Here is a 22,233-nt window from a genome sequence, read left to right as displayed (position 1 = left end):
TGGAGGTGTTTGGAGTTTAGAAATCTTTTCCAAAACATTAAAAATTTGTCTTTCAAATAGTTTTAATTCTGTTGAGCAGTTTGCTGCTCTGAGGAGGGTCATAACCAAGAAAAACAAGGCAGACTGATGTTTATATGCAATAAATAAATTTTTATTTAAAAATATCCTCTCATTTATTCACAGTTTCAAGTCTGAAAAAGATAATACTATTCTTGATCAATTCCAACATAGCTGAAACCATTCACTTTCCAAAACAAAATTCCAGAGATGGCTGATAAATTGCAAGAGTCACATCAAAGCTAGAAAGGCACAGGTTTTTGTGCAGGATCCTCCCTGGGATTAAGAAGTGCATCTGCATATTCCACAGAAATCTCCTGGTACAGCTTGGGCTGCCTTTAGCAGTGCAAGTGTTCCAGTGCAGCCCTGCTTACAAAACACATTTCAATAAACACCAAACCAGAGCAGCTGTGAGGTTACATCTTTATGCAAAACATGGATTTCACTATAAGAGAAAAACCAGGAAATTTCCCCACGGTGCAAAAGTTACATTTTTATCTCCAGAACTCCAAGCTGGCATTTCAAACAAAGAAACGCTGGGAGCCAGACAAGGAAAGCTTTGTGGGGATACAAAGGAATCCCTGTGCTCTGCCAGGTTCCAACGGAACAACAGTGGTGAGAGCTCACCTCAATCAACAAACATCCCATGGGAACACCCCCAGTGCTCCCAGCAAGGCACTGGTGCTGCAGCTCTGCAGGGCTGTGCTCACTGTGAGCCAGGGCCGCCCTCGCTGCCCGGGGCCAGCTGCTCCAGCAGGCTCAGCAGGAGCTCGGTGCGCTCCAGCAGCGACAGCCCCTTGTTGGCAGTGGCACGGAGCAGCAGGGAATAAACCTGCTTGTTTGTTCTCAGAGCTGCTTCTTCCTCATTGCTGCCCCTGCAAAGACAGCAGAGAGTCCCAACTAGTCAGCTGCAAATTATCCAGAGCATTATTAAATCACAGAATCAGGAGGTTGGAAGAGACCTCTGAGATCATCAAGTCCAACCCATGCCTTAACCCCTCAACCAGACTATAGCGCCAAGTGCCATGTCCAGTCTTTTTTAAACACATCCAGAAATGGTGATTCTACCACCTCCCTGGGAAAACAATTCCAGTGCTTTATTATTCTTTTGGTGAAAATTTTTTTCCTAATATCCAACCTAGACTTTCCATGACATAGCCTGAAGCTGTGTCCTCTGGTTCTGTCAGTGCTGCCCGGTGGAAGAGACCGACCCCTCCTGTCTGCAACCTCCCTTCAGGAAGTTGTAGAGAGCAGTAAGGTCACCTCTAAGCCTCCTCAACCCCAGTTCCTTCAAACATTCCTCAAATAAATAATACTGATGAGGATCCCTGGGGATATCCTCAGCCATTCCCTGCACTGCAATCAGAGCATTCGGTTTATACAGCAGGCAGGAACATAAAATATAAATATAATAGAATATAAAATGTACAAGCAGTAGTCAGGTTAATTGCAAGTGCTTCAGGAATGACTGAGAAATGTTGAAGCAAATTAAATTCATCACACACTTGGCAGGAATCAGGTTCATTTATTAAACAGAACAGGTAGTCAATAAAAAGCCACTGAAATTCAAAGTATTTCTGGGATAAGCTACAAGTATTCCCAGAACAAAGTATTACTTTCAATTACTGTTCCCCTCCAGTTTGCACAGCCAAGTTCTGTTCTGCTCATGATTCCACTTTGGGAGGGTAAAACTGATTTAATGCATTTTGACTGCCAGGCTGCAAGTTTGGCTATCAAACACAATTTTACTGCATGTTCTACTGTTTTTTGCCAAAGTGCACCCGGGACCCTGAAGCAGCATTTGAGCTCCAATTTCCTCCCTTTTCACCCCATTATTAAAGCAGAAGGCAGAACCTCCCCTCTGCAGAGCAGAAGGGAGGAAATGCACACAGGGTGTACAGAAGGCACAAGAAAGGTCAAATCAAAGGTAGTTTCAAGCTTGGCCTCAAAGTTTCAAGGACTTGAGCTTACTCAGCTAGCTGTGACATCTGCTTGCCAACATATAAATTATCCTGTAAAAATCCTCTGTGTTTCACATATTCAGACTGCCACCTTGTGGAAGCTCTTTTTTGGGAGGCGAAAAAACAGCTCAAAAGACACCCTGGCTGTGTTCTCTTCTCATGTTTTTTATTTACCAGTCTCCCACTATCAGCAAACAGCTTCCTGGGCACAATGAACTCATTTCACAGTTTACTTTTAGCAAAACAGCTCTTCCATCAGCAGTGTTTCAATCCCCAAAACTATTAACCCAACTTTCAAGCCTAAAGGAATTCTCTAAAACTAATGCCACATTTTCAGAACTTCACTTTATGTAACATTAGGAACAGCTGCTGCAATCACACACTTGCTGCAGGGGGAGTAAAAGGTATTTTCTGGGTCCCAAAAGGAACACCACATACATTCAGATCGAAGCAACAGAAGGAGTGGGGGAGGAATTTGCTGCCACACCTAATCTCAACATCTCTTCAAAGTCAGCACAAAAAGAAGTCAGGTTTGTCCTAAATCCCAGCAGCAGGACAGAAGAGTCCATTAGGAATTAGTAAATTCCCTGACACCAGTGCACATCTCCCCATATCCATCCCTCTCTTTGCTGCATTACTGATGTGCCTGGATTTCTTCTCAAGTGTTCTGCTTGCCAAGTTCCACTGACATTTATCAGAAAGATGGATCAAGAGTTATCAGCAGCACCCAGCAGCTTCTCCCCCAGGAACTCTGCTCTGTCACACACCAATCCCATGCCAGTCAGGAAAAAGGACACCAAGCTTCAACTTACCCAATCTTTTTTTTGCTTGAAGTTAACAATTTAATAGATTGGAGGAGAAGGAAAGACATCCTGGACTCAAAAATCCCAAGCAGTTTCAAGACTTCCTCTTTGTTAAGGCCTGCAGAGGAATCGTTCACTGACATGCTCTCAGCAGGACTTTTATCCTTGCTGATCTACAGGAGACAAACAATCCAAAACAACTTGACTGAATTCCACCTTATAAATACAAGGAGTGATTTAAAAAGCCCCTCTTTGCAAGTGAGCTGACTTTCACAGCAAGGGACACAGACGTCAGCACACCCTGCAAGTAATTCTTGACTGAGGCATCAGGAACATAATTCACACTGGCTACAGACAACCCTGCACATTTTAACATTTAAATATTAAACATACCAGAGACAGAGAACTTTTTTATTATACACAGATTCTAAAGTTCTTAAGAGAAGACTTTTAAGGGATAGCAGGGTTGCACAAAAAGAAGTCCATTCACACAGGCAGTTCACATCTGTATAGAAATATGTTTTAATCTATCTCTGGATCATGTTCTAGAGGAATTTCTTTTTTTCCACTTTAAGGTTAAGGGAGAACTGCAATACATCTAACTCTGTCCATGCTCTTTAAGTCACTGGCTCTATGAAAAGTAACCAAGGAATATTTTAACTGCCAAATGACCATTAATTTGGGAAGGCACAAGCCAGAAGGAAGCAGGTATCACACCACTTGAAGTTTCTTTACCTGTTCATTTTCTGCCACAAGCTCCTTCCTGATGAGCTGAAATGCACCCTTGGTTTTGGTCATTATATCAAGGGCCCCAGACAGAGTCTTTAATTTCCCAGCACTGCTGTTCTGACCTAAAAAAACCCATGAAAATTAAGGACAAAAAGGCTAATGTTACAGACTGTATTTTTCTTCCATCCAAAGACTTCAGGAGTTAGGAAGAAAGCCCTTACAGCCCTAGTCAGCTGAAAACCAGCAAGATAAAAGTGCCTTGTCTCCTCTCTTGAGGAAAATTCTATCCTGAGCAGCAGATTGCTCCTACTCTCATATAAATTTAGTTATCTAAAAATGAAACCAAGTAGGAGGTGGTTTGGAAAGCTGGTTAAAGCCAGAGCTACACTTACTGGCCATCTGGAACTCTGCAAAGGCCACTCTCTCCAGCTGCACACGCAGCAGCTCACAGGGGGCATCCTTCAGGAGCTGGAAGAGCCGCACTGCTTTGCTGTAGTGGAGATCAGCCAGGACACGGTGCTGCTTCCTCAGGTGCTCATCACCAACCTGCACTCACAGGAGGGCACAGAGTGAATCCCTCCTCTCTGGATGTCCATCAGGAGCCACTGCAAAGGTCTACTTGGAGAGGGCTGGGAAACACTCATTTCTTTGGTTAAATAATTGAAATAAATACATCCCAGCTACAGGCAGAAAGATATATATCAGCTCCACACATACTGAACATATTAAAGGCAGAGTTTAGAAATTCAAAGAGCCTGGAGCAATACCTGGTTCCTGAGGCAGCTGTGGTACATTGAAGCCAGCCTGTGGTGGATGGTGGCAGCTCGGTACTGGCACAGGGGCTGTCGTTCAGACACTGTATCAACATCACAGTACTTCAAGGACTTCATCATGGCTTCACTGACTTCCTTCTCTATCTACAACACAAATAAATAAATACAAATTTAAGAAAAAAAACATCCCTGAAGAGGGGCATGTAGTATAGGACAAAGGGGAAACAGCCTTAAGCTTAATGAAGGAAGATTTAGAGTAGATATTGGGAAGGAATTGTTCCCTTTGAGGGTGGGCAGGCCCTGGCACAAGGTGCCCAGAGCAGCTGTGACTGCCCCTGGATCCCTGGAAGTGCCCAAGAGCAGCCTGGGATAGTGGAAGATGTCCCTGCCCACGGCTGGAGTGGAACAAGATGGATTTTAAGGTCTTTTCCAACCCAAACCATTGTATGATTCTACAATTCCAATACCAACTTTGCTCCACATTCAGTTTTCCAGGATGCCAACAATGTATTTTTTTCAGACACAATGCATGCCCTCTGTTACCTGCTCCTGAGCCTTTCTGGATAAGGGAGCATAATCCTGCTGCAGAGTTGCCATGGTGAAATACGTTGTAGACAGCTCCCAGTTCACAGAGTCCCAAACAGCTGGATGCACATCCCTCTTCCCCAGAGACCTCAGTGCCTTCAGGTAATAGTCAATAGCCTACAAATGATAAAATCATGCACACAGTTACTGCCTGCATTTCTAACAACTAGAAATCAACTTCCCTCTACTCAAAATATCTCCCTGAGCCTTTTTCAGTCTCATTTGATAATTACTTTAATTCTGACCACACAATTTTTCACTCTGTGTGTGGCACTGCATTATGTTCAATATCAGCATCTGAATGTCACAGCAATCAAACCTCAACACCACCACCAAAGCCCACACAGCAAGAATTAGGGTAGTATGGAAGCATGACCGCTATCCCAGATTATTCTACCCAAATTTAAACATATTTACCAAAGTATTCACAAATACCTCACAGTAAAAGGCCTTTTGGGGTCTGGGGTTACCTTATTGTAATAAAGGGCCTCTTCTGGGGAAAACTCCCTTTTGAAGTCCCCTTCAGCTGCACAGTGGGCCTGGGCACAGATCCTCATCAGCCTCCCCGTGTTGCATAGCAGAAGAGCAGCATTGGTGGCATCATCAATGGACTCAAAATTCTGAATTCCTTCTTCAAAGCAGGAGAAACTTTTCTTCCAGAGCTGCTGCTCTGTCGTCGAGACGTTTTTACTCACTAGGGTGGAAGCACATGGCTTAGAGACTCAAATTCCTCAGTTTGAAGCGTTCCATAATGGCTTTTTGAGATCATTCTACACATTTTAAAGGAATTTCTCCATTATTCAGTTTAGGCTCAATTAACTACAGTGTACAAGCCACACTGATCTACTGTAAACAAATAATCACAGTGAACATTAAAAAACTATGAAGTCATTTAAATGTCCTCTTTATAAACAGAAAGATTTTTCATACAATTAGTGAACTTGATCACTGCTGTAGCTCCATGAAATGGTCAGGAATAGAAAAAGGATACTTGCCCACTCTCTCAGTCTGCACTGCAGCTGCCTGGTTCATGTAGAACACTCCAATCTCATTCCTGATATTGCCCATCCTCTTTAGTACCTGGATGTGCTGCTCTGGGTTTTGGCTTTTTAAATTACTGAAAAGCAGGATTTCATAAGCTGCTTCATAGCACTTACAGCTGACAGAAAGCTGGTATTCCAAGTCTGTGGATAAATCTGTAGCCCAGGCAAACACTGGAAAACAAAATGCAAAGCCTTTGTGTCAAACAGTATTTCTCTAATTTAAGTCTAGGGGAAAATGCCCAGAGAAAGTACAAGACTTGTGTCAGGTAGATTTTATTTATTACTGAAACAGTTACTGCCTTTAGATGTTTCACAGCTTCAGGCTATGTCATACACTACCTTGACAACCCCCTTCTGTATGACAGGCAGGATGAGCCTCCTCTGAAGAAAGCAGAAGTGAAGTGCAATAACCTCCCTGACATAAGTTCTCCTAGTGCATGGTTTTGAGGAAACCCAATGGAATTATTTATGTCTATCACGTATCCAAAGTCTGGCACTTCTCCTGTGTCAGGATCGTACCTTGGCACCTGGATTCTCTGTGAAGGCTGTGTAGTATCTCCTGATCTTCTTTAGTCTGGTAATTATATTCTTCAAGGTAAGCTGCTCTGTTGTTTGCATTCTGAGCCAGCATTAACTGGATATCTCCACAAAGGGTTAAGCACTGGCACAGGAACACCAGCACCTCGGGCAGCATGCTGCCACACAGACAGCAGTAGGTATCTGGGGGGAAAAAACCAACATGGATGAGGGAGAAGGAAAAAGAATTACACATCAAAAGGCTTGACACAGACTGACAAGATAATTGGGTTTTATGTTACCTGTGTGCAGACAGAGAATGAGTGTGACAATGTGTTATCCTCAGAAGAAATAACCTGAAGTCACAGTTGCTCTACATAGCTGATGGTTTAAGAAGAGCTCTCCTGTGCTGTCCAAGATGAGCAGTCACTCTGGTAATTACAAATACTAACCTCTGATTTGATCAAGGGAAAACTGACTTTCTGCAGATGAACTCAAGGGAAATACAGACTGAAAAGTTAATTTCCAAAAGGTAGAGTTTAAAGTTGCTTCTCTAGTCTATAAAAGACTGAAAGCTGCAGAGTGCTGTGAGTTATTGGGAAGTCTATTGATGCTTTGGGCTAAGATCAAATGGGTTTGCTTTATAAGCCTCCTCATGCCCTAAGACAGGGGCCCTCCCCTATGGCAGGGAAATAGCAGCATTTTAGCACTAAGCTACTGGCATTTCCCAGTTAGTTACTCTCATTAGGGCAGTATTAGTCTAAACAGCTTGATTTCACTTTTTTCCTTTTCCTCAGTAATACTTCAAGATGTATTCTAGTTTAGAGGAGCATCCAATTCAGCTGCTGAAGAAGTTTATTATTTCTCAGAGTCAAAGATATAGTTAAATTAAACATGGGAACCACCAGGGAAAAAACACCAGCTTGCAGCAACATCACTTGGGAGTACAGAATACTGGCCTTGGCACAGGACAGACTCTCCCAAATTCAACTTCTCTGGAGCTCCAAATGTGCCCTCAAGTTCCCAAATGTCAAAATGGCATTGTCTTTCTATTGATCAGTGACAGAAGTTATCCCCACTACAGACTTCTGATCTTAACACAGAGCTGGACACTGAGTCCAGTTAAACACAAGCTTCTCAGACTTGTCACTGCACACCACAGGGAAAAGTCATGCACAGCAGTGGTGACAGGTGTCTCCACACAGTGGCACAGGTGACAAATCCATTCAAGGAACTTACCATGGCACTGCAAGGCCAGCTTGATGTAGCGCAGTGCTCGCCCGTACTTCTGCAGGACCATAGCAGCATCAGATAGGACATAGTAAGCTCTTGATGACTTCAGGATCAGCTGGAGTTTCATTTTATATTGCCACGATCCAGGAATCATTCCTGACTGACTGCAATGCTTCCCCTTCTGGAAGGAGCCCACTGTGAGAAGAACAGAACCTCGTCAGTGACTCTCCCCTCTGATAGATGCCAGAGGCTGGACATGACTCCATGAGCACAGGCAGGATGGGAATTGCCTGATGACTGCCCTGCACTGGCAGAGCTCTGCCAGCTCGTCTGCCACTCCAGCACACCATCTGCAAAACAGACCCAACACGTGGCACTCCTCCATGCACTGCACCTGACAGCAGGATGCTGGAATGCAGTGGGACAGTGACAGTGCAGGTGACCTCTCTGACCCCAGACAGCTTGTGAAACACAGGAGCAGAGGCCAAAACTGCTCCCTCAGGGAGCAACAGAAAAACCACAAGAAAGCCACAGGAAGAATTTGTCATGTTCTCTACCACATCCTTAAGATAAATGCTCAGTTTCTGTATGAAAGCTTCCATGTGTGGGTCTAGCCTCCAGCACACACAAAGCTGGATAACCTGGTTCTTCCCACAAGAAAAACCAAGCACTTTCTCACACTTATTTCAGGATAACCTCTGCATAAGGTTATGAAGCTTTTCTTTGATGCTGCAGTGATTATGGAGCCAGAAATAACAGGTCTCTGTTCCTGATTCAAGGCCTGTCCCTACCAAGGGTCAGAATTTTGCCTTAACAGTATTTGCACACAGAAATGAGTCTCTTGCTTAAGGTGGTTTTACAAGGCCTGACTTGTAAACCCACTATCTTACAACAATATATAAATACATAATAAGTAAATATAATAAATTCTTAAGCATTACATGTTCTACTAGGACAAAGACCAATCTAAAACAGTAACACCCCACCCAGCAAAAGACACACACACTGCACACACCCTGTATCCATACACTATTCACAGGTAGTTCTCTTGAAGTTAGAAATTCCAGGATTTAGAGCATTTATCCTTTCCATATATGTATTTTCTCTGCCACATACAATTCACATCACAGAAAACAAACCCTTGGACTGGGAAGCAGAAGTGAGCAAGTAGCTCTGGACTCAAGCACAGATCCAGGAATCTGTCTGAGTGTGAATAACTCAAAATTGAACTGGCTTCTTATTCAGAGATTTTTCAAAGGCAGAAGGGAGGAGAAAGGAAAGAATAAAGAACTGCCAAAGTAGGCATGATCAATTTTTTTCTGGGCTATGCTTACAGGGCTCCTTGCCCTGCAGAGGACTTTACTACTTTTAGATAAAAGTCTTTCCTGGAACTTTTTATGTCACTCCAGAACAAAATAAAATAGAGAGACTGTAGCCTGAAAATTCAGGAGTTTGAGCATTTAAGCAAACAAAACATCTTTTATTTGCTGCTTCTTTTCACAGCTGTAGAGGTACAAGAAAGAGAACAAAATTCTAGTTAACATTTGATATGCAATTCAAGCACCAAGCCTAATGTAGGAACAAAACCTGCCAGAAGGGAGAAATTCTTCCAGAAAACATCCAGGTCACTCACACACAAAGAAATTAAGCCTATTTTTAAATCAACCCACAAAACTTACGGTGCTGCACATACCAAACCTCAAAATACCAAGCCTTTATGGAAGTCATCTGAAAGCCACATCTAAACAGAGTCCAGTAAAATCATGTGTTGACTAATAAAAGATTCTTTGCTATGCAAAATAACTCAAATGAGCTTCTCTTTTCATATTTAAAAAGGAACAGACTGTTCTCCAATTTTCAGTGCACTTTTCCTTAGGCAATACTGTAATTAGTGATTTAAGCACACTGTTTTGACAATCAAAATGAAGTAGGAGCAGTTTGTGTTGGCACTGGAAAGGTCTTATTTGCACAACAATACAACTTACTTTTGTCTAGAAATAAGGCCATCTGTTTTTCCAGAGACTCAGGACCACCACTGGTGGATTCATCCTCATATTTCAAGGGGATTGGAGTGCTGGGGTCAGCTGCAGGAAGGTCACCTTCTTTTTTAACACTGCTGTCAACAGACTTCAAACCCTGCAAAAGGGAGAAATCATTTCATTCACCTTGAGAGCAGTATTTAGCAAACAGAGTAGATGAATAATTGGGTGGGAGATGAAGCATCCTCAGGAAGCTGGCAGTGAACTCACCTCCAGGACATGGTTGAGCACCAGCCTGCAGCGCTCCTCGGTGCCATGGCAGACAGGGAATGCACAGCTGGGCTTCAGTGGGGCAGCAGGGAGGGAAGAGAAGAGTCAACACAGGAAACATAAAATGACTGCCCAGAAGGTGCAAATAAGTGGTAACATCAAGACAAAGTGGAATATGGTAAAGGAAAAAAAAAATCTACACGAAGCCTCTACCATAAAATTCAAACACCTCAGATTTCAAGAGCATCTCATGAAGTGGTTTTTTGCCCACTGCAGTTAACCTGAAGGCAGAACTACCAGGGAACTGAACTGCACTACCCATGAACTTTTGTCCCATGAACTGAATCATCCAGGAAAACCCTTAAATACACCCCAGTGTCACTTACACGTATTCGATGCACAGATTTGTACTTTTCTGGTACTGACAACTCTCCAACGGATTTGATTATTGCCACTGCTTTATTGTCATCTGGGGGATCAGAACTGTTGCTGTAAGAACCATTTTCATCACTGTCTGGCATTTCTTCCTCTTCCTCACTGTAACTTTCATCAGAATTTCCATTTATAGGGAAGTCTGCACTGTCTTCTTTTTTAGGTTCATCCAGCTGAAAAAGCTCTGATAACATGTAGTTTGCTGAAGCAATAATCTTTGCAAAGAAAAGAGAGGCAAGAATATAAATTATGTTAGAATAAGGAGGACAGAGGACACAGAAAGAGATGTTTGATAACCTGTAAACACAGCCTGAGCAAATTCCTTGGAAGGGAAAAGGATCTAAGCTGATCAAGTTTAGAAAATAATAAAAACCAGTTCGTAGAGAACACGTACTGCCTGTTCTAACAGCTTGCAGATCACAGGAGACAACACGAGGATCTTATGCAAGCAAAAAAAAAAAAATAAACTGAAGAGATTCCATTGGGATTTTGAAAACCTTTCACAACTCTAGAAGAAATCCACATTTTTATTAGTTTAATGTGTGCCATGTCCCCTCTTGTAATCCATTCTAGATATGACTCAGATTTTTCACATCACATTTTTGGGATTCATTTTCAGTTGAAAACAGCTTAAATTATTTAGAGACCCTCTAGCCCAACCCATTTATCAAGGCAGGTAGCTCAGGACTGTGTCCAGCTGGGCTTTGAGTATCTGAAAAGATGGAGATTACAACTTCTCTGGTTAGCCTGACCCACTTTTTAGCCAATTTCAGACTATATATTCACATTTTACACTTTTTATCCAGGATCTCTTCCCAAAGGGCTCTGGCAGCAAGAACAACAGAGTGAATGTAATGAGAAATTCCTTTTTAGAGCAGGACAGAATACTTGTGCTGCAATGACGGGCAGCAAAAAACAACTAATTAAAAAAAATATATAGGGATTCTTTAAAAATAAATCAATTTTTAAGTTCGTTTATAAATTGAAATTCTCTCCTTTGGGAGGAAGAAGTAGCACACTATTTATTACTAGGTTTATTATGATTACAGCATATGTTATTTATTATGATTACAGTATATTTACACAAAAGTGCAAGAAAACATTGGATTCTCACTTGAGGATGTCTTCCATTGTCCAACAACTTCAGACAATTCAGGAGCAATGTTCTAATTGTGCCATAGTGTTTCTTGTTCTGGTTTTTCTTCAACATCATATTGCAAGCAACTCTAAAGAGAAAGTTGAACAAAACAGTAAAATCACTGGGTAATTTCTTTGTGCTAGGAAAAAAAAAAAGAAGCTTTACACAATATTCTACAACTGTAGATCTTCCAAACTTCATGATGAGTCTACAAGACTTTATCAGCAAAGAAGTTTACATGGAGAAATGGTGAAAAAGAAAAAGTCTGTTTTGATCTAGTGGGAATAAGATTTAGCAAGTTTGTATATGATTGTTATTTGATCATGATTTTTGGTCTGTGTTCTGAATAGAACTGCACCAAGAACCAAGTATGGCAATAAAAACGATAAAAACTCACTTGTACAGCAGAATTGCCACTGGCATTGTAAAAGGGTTTTGGTATTTGTCTTCAGTCTCTTCACAAAGCGTGGTGAGGTCATAGAGCTTTACTATGTCACTCCCACTTGCTGAAAAGGAAAATTTTTCATTAATCAACATCACATTGCTATCAATCCTTTAAAACTGATCTAAACATTCTTACCTTTAAATAGCCAATAGGTGTGTCCTTCTTTGGTGCAATTTGATTTCAGAAAAGATAAGATATTTTGAGCAATATCTTTTATCACTTTGGTAGAAAAATTGGAGTTTTCCAAATTTGGAATGTCTTCAGTCTTGATCATTTCATATTTCTGCAAAGAACAGAAATTAAGACTCAAACTCAGAAGGGTTTTGTGACACCAAAATTAATGTATCAGTATGTCCATCAGCAGCTAAAACAAAGGCTGCTATTATGATAAATTGAATTAATTTCTATGATTTACTTTAAGCAAGCACATCCTGACTACACTATTCAAAGCTTTAAGAAGGATCCATTTCTGTCACAAACATGGTAAATGGAGAGCAAAAGATGAGGAAAAATAAGGAGGAGAAGGTACAACATCTGCTACTTCAACCAAACCTAGGCAGCCTAGGAAACAACTCCAGGCTACCAGGCAGAACAGAAACACAGCTGGTCTACAGTAAAACAGCATAAACAAACATTCAAAAGCTTGCATCTGTCTTGGCAAGGGAACACTGCAGATTTCAAGATGTAAGAAACTGATTTCTGCAGTTGCAGTTTTTATTTTTGCCTTCACTCAAACATCAGGGAAAGAAGGAATCTTGCATGTGTGAAAGGGAGGGGAATAAAGAACACACTATTTTTAGATGACTGCTGCAAGCTGTCTAAAATGCTTCTCATTCTGCAACACAGGATTTTTGTCATCTTTGCTCAGAACAGTGTGAAGAATCAGTGGTAACTGAGGCAATTTTAGAAGGTGAAGAATGAATTATTATTTTAAGGCATAATGCCAAGAGCCAGACTTACCTGAACAATTCCATTGACATGAAAGCACATCACAAGCTCTGGTACATTGCATATTAAGTTGTCCAACCAATAGTCAATCCCTGTTAGCACATTTATTGGCTTGTTGTTATCCCTAAAATAAAATATTTCTAGTGTTACTTAAATCTTTGTTTACCCTTCAGGAAATATTAGGGATGTTTATTAATGGGATTTAGGTTTAAGTCACCTGAGAGTGGATGAACACTAAAACAATTATTTGTGAATTGCTGTATTAATTTATTATAACAGATGTGCTGATCTCTCCAATGGAATATGCTCACATTCCATCAGCAGTTTGGAGTTTTTGCCCACGTTTAACAGGCTTCTGATGTCACATTATTACCAAGATAATAAGTACTTCAGAAGTTCTAAAGGAATAGCATTTTTAGCTGTAGCTAATTACAGCACAAACCTAGTCCCAGGCCTTCCAAAATTCCTTGAAGAGCAAGGTACTGTTAATTCCTAAAGGTACCTTAAAAAGATGACAAATACACCAAATCAGCTTCAAGCTTTTGCTCATTCTTTGCCTATGAATGGAAGAGTGGTAATGAAGGGATTGACATTAAATTGGGACTGGAATAGTTCTGTCTCACTGCTCAATAACATTTTAAGTGCTTATGCTCAACAAGCAGCTACTAAAAATCAGACTCCCAGGAAGACACATATTACTGCTCTCTTTTATAAAAGTAGCAAAAAGTGCAGATAGCTAATTAACAAATCAGTCAAGGCTGGTATAAATAATATCTATCAACTTCTAAGCTCACCTGAGGCGCAGGCTCACAGCAGGGTATCTCCCACCGCCAAATATTGGCATATTTGATCCCACCAACATGTGGATATCTTCAAAGGTCCACAGGATATTACGAACAAAGTCATTTTTAAGTCCCTTCATGAAGAGAAAACAGAATTGGCCAGTAAATCAGTGGTATAACACCTGTTCTCCATGACATTCTGTGGAATTATGAGACAGCAAGAAGCCAAAGCAGCAAATGAAAGCCAGCACGTGACAAACCCGGCGCGTTCACGGGAACTTAAAATTGCAGATGCCACAAAAGCTACTTCTACAGGGACTGAGTTTGGCCTTGGTTCCAGTTCAGGCCTTGGCTGGAGGCGTTGCTTTAACCTGGGGGTTCAGCTCCCACATAAAGCATACCTGACTGTTCTCCCCGTCATTGAACAAAGGAGTCAGGTTTTGTTCTCTGGGGGCTGAGGCCACGTGCCCCACTAGATATGAGGGTTCAAGAGGCACATTTCCCTGTGGAGAGCACAAGGATAACGAGTGATTCTGCTGCTGAGGTCAAGTCAGCCATTTAAAAAGATATGAACAACAAAGCATGTAAGGCAAAAACCTTTACCTTCAACATCTTTAAATAAATCTGCATAAAACTGCAAAAAGCCTCTAGGCAGTGACTAGAATGCTTCTTTTCTATAGCTGGTGCTAAGATGCTGTGTTTTGTAATATTCTCAGAGGGTCTGGGAAGAAACCAGGAAGTATTTAAAAGAGCTCCTTAGTAACTCAGGGTCAACACCCTGTGTCCAGAAGCAAAACCTCCATCCTGCTGGTTTATTTATGAACTTAAGGAAATGGCACTGTGCAAATGCATAACAGCTTCTTTATGATTAACGGTCTGCTGAACTGGGCAATGGTTCCTCAAGAGGGTGGAAGAGAGAAGGAGTCCTTTTTCTAAAAGCTTTCAAGCACTGAAGCATTTCTCCACTTCACACAACACATGCGGTTACAAGTTTATGCCAATGTAGGTTAGAAACTCCTAAATTTTGCAGATCATTTGGTAACATTGTGCAAGCACAACTGTAGCATCATTATTATATTAATGCAGACTGAAAGAAGCAGACTTTTCAACCTCCCCAAAATTTTATCAATTCTGTTTCATATTATTCACAAAAACCACAGGAATTTACAGTTTTCATAAATAAGTTTAGCCATAATAGAAACCCTGAATTAGGGCCTGATACTAATCATAGCTTGTTGCATAATTGCTGTAAACATCTCTCACTTGTGTAATCTCATGGCAAGTCTTTTTATATTCAGCTTAACTGTTTTCCCTTTTCAGAAATTTTGATTTTCCTCTCTACCTAATAAATTCAGGGCCACCAGAAGATGGATTTTTATGGCAGATTTAGAAAGAAAGGCCAGAACTTTAAGCTTCCAAACACATCTTCTGATTATCAGGATTTTCCTACTTTATGTAAAGGCAATGATGAATACTCCTAGCCAAAGGCTTTGTTTCTCAAAGATGCTGGGATAATTAGCAATTTAACACTGCAGTGACAGAACAAATATCTGAAATTTGGAGCTCTGAACCACTGGCAAATCTGGAACTGCAGCTCCTGCCAAGTTCTCCTAATGCCTTCGCTCAGCTCCTTCAGCAAAGGGAGCTGCAGCAGCACTTCTGAGAACCTTTGCACCTCTGTGGCTCTACAAACACTGTGGTGCCATGTAAAACATTCTTCATACCAACCTGGTTAGAGGCACCTGGATCTTCAGATAGCGAGGAAGGCATTTCAAAAGGAGCTGGCCAGGAGGCCCTTCCTGCTTCATCACTCTCACCTGCAACAGGACCCTCCTGGTGCTGCTTGGAAGTGGAAGGAACAGGCTGAGCAGCTCCATCTCCATTAATGCTGACAAGGAAACATTTACAAGTTCAGCTGACAAGATGCAAACAGATCCATTTTTAGAGTTATGCTTAATACACCCTTGCCAACAAATGACTTGGCTGATATGCAGTTAAGTCACACTATTTATTTTATTACTTAATATTTCAATTTTAAAGTAAAACACTTTATTTTCTGTGAAAATATTTCATGTGATTTTCTGACATCACCACTCAACTCCCTCTGTTTAAGGAAAAAGCAGTAAGTAAATCAGACCATAATAGAATTTCAATATTTACTTCAAGACCAAAAACCAAGCAGAAGTGGGGCAGAATTCAATTTTTATGCAGACAAAAGGTTACCTGTAATACAAAAACTTAGAAAGTATTGCCTTCTGGTACCAGTGTTCTTTACTCTTCTTTTTTCTTTGCCATTTCTGATCAATCAGCCTTTGATAAAACTCCTTCAGCCATGTCCAGTCCCCTGTCTAGGCAACGGAAGAAATAAGAAAATAACATCAAGAAGCATCTGCAAAGTAAACCAAGTGCCTTATAAACTTACAAATACTCCTCCCCAAGAAGAAACCGAGAAAATAACATTAGAGCTGAAATCCTGAATTGGTCATTTATTGAGAATACAGCTTCTAGGAAAGCTGTTATTACTGAAAATTTGACTTAATTAGAAAAACACATATATAAAAGGCTACATAGAAATACATATTGCTTATAAAAATCAATCAAATGCTACAGCAATACTGAAGTAATTACACTGAAGTGAGGCATAGAATATTAACCCTACAATACCATGAACACAGGACACCAGTGTAGTTTGTGGGTAAACTGCTGCAAAACAGAACACCTTTAGCACCCACATTTGATTTGAGAGATTTCCAGACATTTTCTTGCCACTCTATTCCTGAAATAATGCATTTTGCCTACATGCCACAGTTATCAACAACAAAGTGGTTCACCTGAGATGATCTCATGAAGAGTTCCTGGATATCCAGCTCATCCAGCAGGAGTGTCCTCCCAATTCTGTGCACTGCCATGCTCACGTGGGACTTGCTGTAAGGGATCTTCAGGAGTTTTTTAATGTTCTTCCAGTAGGAAAGTGAAAAGAGAAAATATTTAATATAATTATGCTGCATGGGAAGACAATTGTCAGGAAATTGAGGTGCCATTGTGTGTAACAGTGACTTGGGGAGACTCCAAGTCTAAGCTCCACCACTTCAAACATGCCCCCCTTCCTCCTTCTCCCCCCCAGCCCCCTTTGGTCAGTCAGGATTCCCTGTCCTGGCTGTGTCTCTTCCCAGTTTTCCATGCATTCCCACCCCTCTGCCAGCAGGGCTGGATGAGAAGCAGGAAAAGCCTTGGCTCTGTGTAAGCCCTGCTCAGCAACAACAAAAACATCTCTGTACAACAAAAACATCTCAACCTGTACTCAGGACAATCCTGAAACAGCCTCTTACCAGCCACTGGGAAGAAAATGAATTCTACCCCAGCCCACATGGTCAAATAAAACCTGACAGTGCCAGAGATTTGAAAACCATTCCACAACAAAATGCATTTGCTGAGGGCAGAGAACACAAATGACAGTGATAAAGAGACCAAGTCATCAGTAGGAACAACACACATGGCTTAAACACATTCTCTGATTGGATCACCATGACCAGGTACCAACAAAAATGACAAAAATATCCAAAGGGATGATTTGGGTTGTAAACCTTTATTTTCACAGCATGAATACCAATTCTTTGCCAGGAGTCCAAAGCAATCCAGACAGAGATCTAGATCTGAATACAAATATTAACATGAACATGCTTCCTCTTCTGAGCAACCTCATCTGAATGCTACAGATATTACCAGCACCAAAGAGTTCAGAATCTGACAAAAAACAAAGGAAAGAAGAAGCTGGAGGGCAGTTCTCTCTCCTAGATAAGAATAGAAGAAAGGCCATCTTGAGAGTAACAGTTTGCATCAAAACAACTGATTTCAAACACACAAGATGACTACCTTGCAAGACTGATGTTCAGCATTCACTAAAATGCACACTTCAGCTGCAGATTATTTGCAGAACTCTAGAGAAAATATGATTTTTCTCTCAACATTTCTTACTCAGTGATCACAACTCCCTTACTTGGTGATCTGTGATTCATTAAGGGATCTCTCCTTTTCCCCCAAGGACACAAAGATGCCAGAAGCCACCACAGAATCTTAAAAGTTTATGCAATGTTAAGAATTTGAATGAGAAATTTAAGATGTGCCCATACCTCTGAATCAGATACGACATCCACATCATTTCCAACTGAGTCAATGAAGTCATAGGCCATCCCAAAGCTATTTAAAAAACATTACAAGTTAAGACAGTTCCAGTGTGACAGTACAGACCTGGCTTTTATATCTATTACATCTTTGAATGGCTTAATAAAAAATAAAAAAAAATTACCCAGCTAAACATCCCCTAGTGCAATGAGACCTAAAATTAACAGTGATTTCATCTTCATATTCTGCAAGTTTTTCAAATATATCTTTGAAAGTGCTTAGACCTAATTTCAAGACATTCTATAGCACTTAAAGATTTGTTGAAATAAAGAAAAATCAGAAAAAAATGAAGGATTCTAACACTGAAGAGTTCTTCAAGGAGTTTCTCTTTAAGGCATTAAGCATATTAAAGACTTTCATTTGAGTAGCTGTAATTGAATTTTACCTCTTATTCACATTTTCCAGAATTGCCCTACATGTTGTAACAGACACGTTGTCTCTTCCTCCACCCTCGTTAAGGAAATTACAAAGTACTTAAGCTGGAATATTTCAATGTACAGATCATTCTTTAAAACAAATCCAGATACTACTAAAATCCAAAACATACATGATGTGTAAGTTATACTTTTGTTATCAGCTTTTTAATACTGACAATAAAGAAAGAGATTGAACTGCCAGCCTCTATTTGACAACCACAATATCTAAAATAAACATGAAAAATTCATAAAGACCTGAAAAACGTGTTACTCTGCTCTGAAAAGTCCAGCTCCTAAAAGAGATGATGAGGATGCAAACACAGACCTTGAACAAACTGTTAAATTTCACTGACTGCCTGACTTGGTGTGAATTTGCTTGTTCAGCACAGGATTTGAGCCTCCTGTTTATAAACACTCTGAACTCAATTCAGTCAACAATTCAGCAAACATCCACACTGAAAGGTAACACTGCTTCTTGGGCGTGCCCCTCATTTCACCTATAGTGTGATAGAAAGATGAAATCCTGATATAAATGTGATATTTCATTTGCCATTAGTCAGGTCCACTTTCTAAAGATCCAGAAGAGCTATAAATTGGTTTCCAAGGGGAACCACACGTTCTATTTCACCTGTTAGCAAAGGCAGAAGGGCTGGCTGAACCAGTCCAGTTTGATCTGGGCCAACCAGGGAAGAACAGAAAGTCAGTTTGACTGTCTGAGGCAAGGTGTCAAAAGGCATGTGAACAAATAAACAAAACCATCTCTATGTGTTATGTAAATAATCAACATCATCAATCATTTACTAATGACACAAGATCAGACCACAGAGGCAACAACTCCAGATGAAAAAGTAGAGGGAGAACAGTTAAGACAAAGCAATATTAGTTGCTATGGTTAAACCTGTACTTTCTACTTTAAATGACATAGGATCCAAGTTAACAATCACAATAGCTCTTAAAGGCCTGGAAAAAAAAACAGGGGCTGCTGTTATTTACCTTGAGAAGGGTTTACTTTTCTTGCTGTTGCCCAGAATGGTTGTCCCTGCTGGTCCCAGTTTGGCACTTTCCCGTAACCAGTTGGCAGGAGGCAGCTTCAGGTCTGTTTTCTCCTGCAGACGGGCAAAGGCTGCTTGAGGAGGGGCTGAGGAGTATTTCACCACAGCACAGCTCTTCACCTCATTGCCTCCGAGGAACAGCACCGAGCCCTGATTTCCAGAGAGAAATTAGCCTTCTACTTAAGTGTTGGCAATTAAAACTATCAGGCTTGTTCTGTAATAAGTTATTTTTAAGGCTAAGTGAGCAAAATCCAGTCCTATATTCACTTACCTTTCCCCAGCACATACAGTTTTCCAGTTATTCCAATTCATGTCAAGCATAAGCTTCACTTTAGGAATTATCACAGAATCACTTAGGTTGGAAAAGACCTCCAAGATTATCAAGTCCAATCTGTGATGAACCACCGCACTGTCACCCAGACCAGAGCACTGATCAACACATCCAGTCTTTCCTTGGACACCTCCAGGGATGGGGACTCCACCACTGCCCCAGACAGCCCGTTCCAACGCTTGACAACCATTTATTTCCATGAAAGAATTCTTCCTGCCCACCCTGCCCCTGTCCCAGCCTGGGGCCGTTCCCTCTGCTCCTGTCCCTGTTCCTGGAGCAGAGCCCGACCCCCCGGCTGTCCCCTCCTGGCAGGAACTGTGCAGAGCCACAAGGTCCCCCTGATCCCCCTTTGTTCCAGGCTGAGCCCCCTCAGATCCCTCAGGAGTTCCCAGCCCCTTCCCAAATCCCTCAGGAGTTCCCAGCCCCTTCCCAAATCCCTCAGGAGTTCCCAGCCCCTTCCCAGCTCCCTCAGGAGTTTCCCAGCCCCTTCCCAGCTCCCTCAGGAGTTCCCAGCCCCCTCCCAGATCCCTCAGGACCTCTCCAGCCCCTTCCCAGCTCCCTCAGGAGTTCCCAGCCCCTTCCCAAATCCCTCAGGAGTTCCCCAGCCCCTTCCCAGCTCCCTCAGGAGTTCCCAGCCCCTTCCCAAATCCCTCAGGAGTTCCCCAGCCCCTTCCCAGCTCCCTCAGGAGTTCCCAGCCCCTTCCCAAATCCCTCAGGAGTTCCCAGCCCCTTCCCAGCTCCATTCCCTGCGCACACTCCAGCCCCTCATTGTCTTTCCTGACCTAACAGCGCCAGAATCAATCCCAGAATTTGAGGCTGGACCTCGGCAGTGCCCAGCACAGGGGGACACCCCTTGCCCTGGTCCTGTGCCACACTGTGGCTGATCCAAGCAGGTGACAGTGGCCTCCCTGCCCACCTGGGCACTCTGAGAATGAAGTGTCACCAACGTCAGCTGCCACACCACACAAAATAACTCAGAAAGGCTAAAACAAACACATCTCCCACTAAAGTTTGTGAAAGTAGGTGTATATTAACACTAATATTAAAGCTAAACAGGCTTCTACCTTACTATTATTAAATAATAATAAATTAAACAAGCTTCGTGTTTGCCTACTTCTTTTCAAACACGCAGCTGTCACCCGTGTGCGAGGAGCTTTGAACTAACACAAGTCAAGGGAAAAACAGCTCCACAGGACACCACTTACGTAAATACGCTGCACTTAGGCATAACAACAGCAACACTGCTCGCAATTAACGCTTAATCATAATTAGCGTGTTCCCTACAGCACTCCGGCCCTGACAAACTGGAAAGAGGACCAAAAACACCGCTTCAATTAAAACACCCCCAGGGGCCGTGTCTGTAGCCGCCGCTCGACCCCCTCACAGCCCCTCTACCTCACCCAGCACGGCCGCCCCTCAGCGCCGCCCACCTGCTTGGGCTCCTCGGCGTCTCCCCTCAGCGGGGCAGGGGTGCCCGCGCCGCAGGGCTCCTCCATGGTCCGGGAATGGGGCGGGAATGGGGCGGGAATGGTCCGGGAAGGGGCAGCGGGAGCGGAGCCGCTGCCCGGGGGGTCCGGCCGGGAGCCGCCGCCTCTCGCGAGACTTTTCGAGAAGGCGCGGGAAGGGCGGGCTCTGAGGGCGGCGCCGTGAGGGGCGGGCGGTGCCGCCGTGAGGGGCGGGCTCTGAGGGCGGCGCCGTGAGGGGCGGGCTCTGAGGGCGGCGCCGTGAGGGGCGGGCGGTGCCGCCGTGAGGGGCGGGCGGGAGGCGGCGCCGTGAGGGGCGGGCGGTGCCGCCGTGAGGGGCGGGCGGGAGGCGGCGTTCCCAGCGGGCTCGGAAGGTGGTTGATGTGGGAAAAACCTCGTCAATTACATCAAAGCGAGGAGTGTCAGGTCCAGTCGTTCCTTAAGCACCTCCAGGAATGGGGCTCCACTACCGCCCTTCCAATTCTTGGCCACCCTTTCCATGAATAAATTTTCGCTAATTTCCAATCTAGACCTCCCCTGGCGCAGTTCGAGGCCCTTCACAGGTGAGCCAGAAAGTCCCCCCCGAGCCTCCTTTTCTCCAGGCTTGACTTTCCTGGATAACTGGGACCTTAATGAAACAAGTGAAAACTTGGTGGTGGGGTATCTCAGCATGGGAGAGGATTGAAAATTGCAGTACACTGTACACTGAGTTCAACAAAAAGCTGAGCTGTGATGGCTTCAGTAAGTAAGTAATTCCTAAATAGTGCACATGGCATTTTTAATACCTATTATTTTCCTTGTAGATGGCATTCTTCATTCTCTAAACCACGAGAGGCAGTATGCTTCATGACTGGTCAGGGAGTACAAATGCTGACTTCCTCTTAAGTTATATCTGTATCTATAGCCACATGTGCCTTAATATATATATATATATACATATATATATATATATATATATATATATATATATATATATATATATACAGACATATATATACACACACACACACACACACACACATATATATATATATATATATATATATATATGTATATATACGGATATAGATCATGGAATTACAGCATGGTTTGGGC

General features: G+C 42.4%; 1 protein-coding gene across 8 annotated transcripts; it reads right to left on the bottom strand.

Moving 5' to 3' along the window:
• Positions 1–129: 129 nt before the first annotated feature.
• Positions 130–21,295, bottom strand: EDRF1 (erythroid differentiation regulatory factor 1). 8 transcript variants are annotated; one of them, XM_085582961.1, is made up of 25 exons: positions 21,106–21,295; positions 19,286–19,494; positions 17,825–17,891; positions 16,526–16,651; positions 15,918–16,042; positions 15,423–15,582; positions 14,096–14,197; positions 13,707–13,828; positions 12,925–13,036; positions 12,100–12,247; positions 11,917–12,025; positions 11,496–11,607; positions 10,336–10,596; positions 9,950–10,021; positions 9,686–9,836; positions 7,707–7,895; positions 6,471–6,671; positions 5,900–6,122; positions 5,379–5,598; positions 4,867–5,025; positions 4,318–4,467; positions 3,943–4,096; positions 3,557–3,672; positions 2,831–2,994; positions 130–932 (listed from the first exon to the last, which is right to left on the bottom strand). In XM_085582961.1, the coding sequence occupies exons 1-25, from the start codon at positions 21,169–21,171 to the stop codon at positions 764–766; spliced, it is 3,687 nt and encodes a 1,228-aa protein (XP_085439087.1). In that variant the 5' UTR covers positions 21,172–21,295; the 3' UTR covers positions 130–763. The 8 variants fall into 8 exon arrangements, with proteins under 8 accessions (XP_085439087.1, XP_021382030.1, XP_085439082.1 ...); XM_021526355.3 differs by having other exon boundaries at positions 5,379–5,602; positions 5,904–6,122; XM_085582956.1 differs by having other exon boundaries at positions 19,286–19,398; positions 21,106–21,294.
• Between the last annotated feature and the right edge of the window lie 938 nt (positions 21,296–22,233).

Source organism: Lonchura striata, chromosome 6 (genome assembly GCF_050655825.1).
Source record: "Lonchura striata isolate lonStrDom1 chromosome 6, ASM5065582v1, whole genome shotgun sequence".
NCBI lineage: Eukaryota > Metazoa > Chordata > Aves > Passeriformes > Estrildidae > Lonchura > Lonchura striata.
Note: the sequence above shows the minus strand (reverse complement) of the source record. Positions and strands in the feature narration are given on the sequence as shown.

Bases quoted from the DNA above. Each gene is read 5' to 3' on its own strand.
- EDRF1 (XM_085582961.1), bottom strand. From the start codon at position 21,171: ATGGAGGAGCCCTGCGGCGCGGGCACCCCTGCCCCGCTGAGGGGAGAC. The intron at 9,837-9,949 runs GTGAGTTCACTG...TCCCTTTTGCAG, and splicing joins TGCTCAACCATGTCCTGGAG to GGTTTGAAGTCTGTTGACAG. The intron at 7,896-9,685 runs GTAAGTTGTATT...TTCTTCTCACAG, and splicing joins GGCCTTATTTCTAGACAAAA to TGGGCTCCTTCCAGAAGGGG.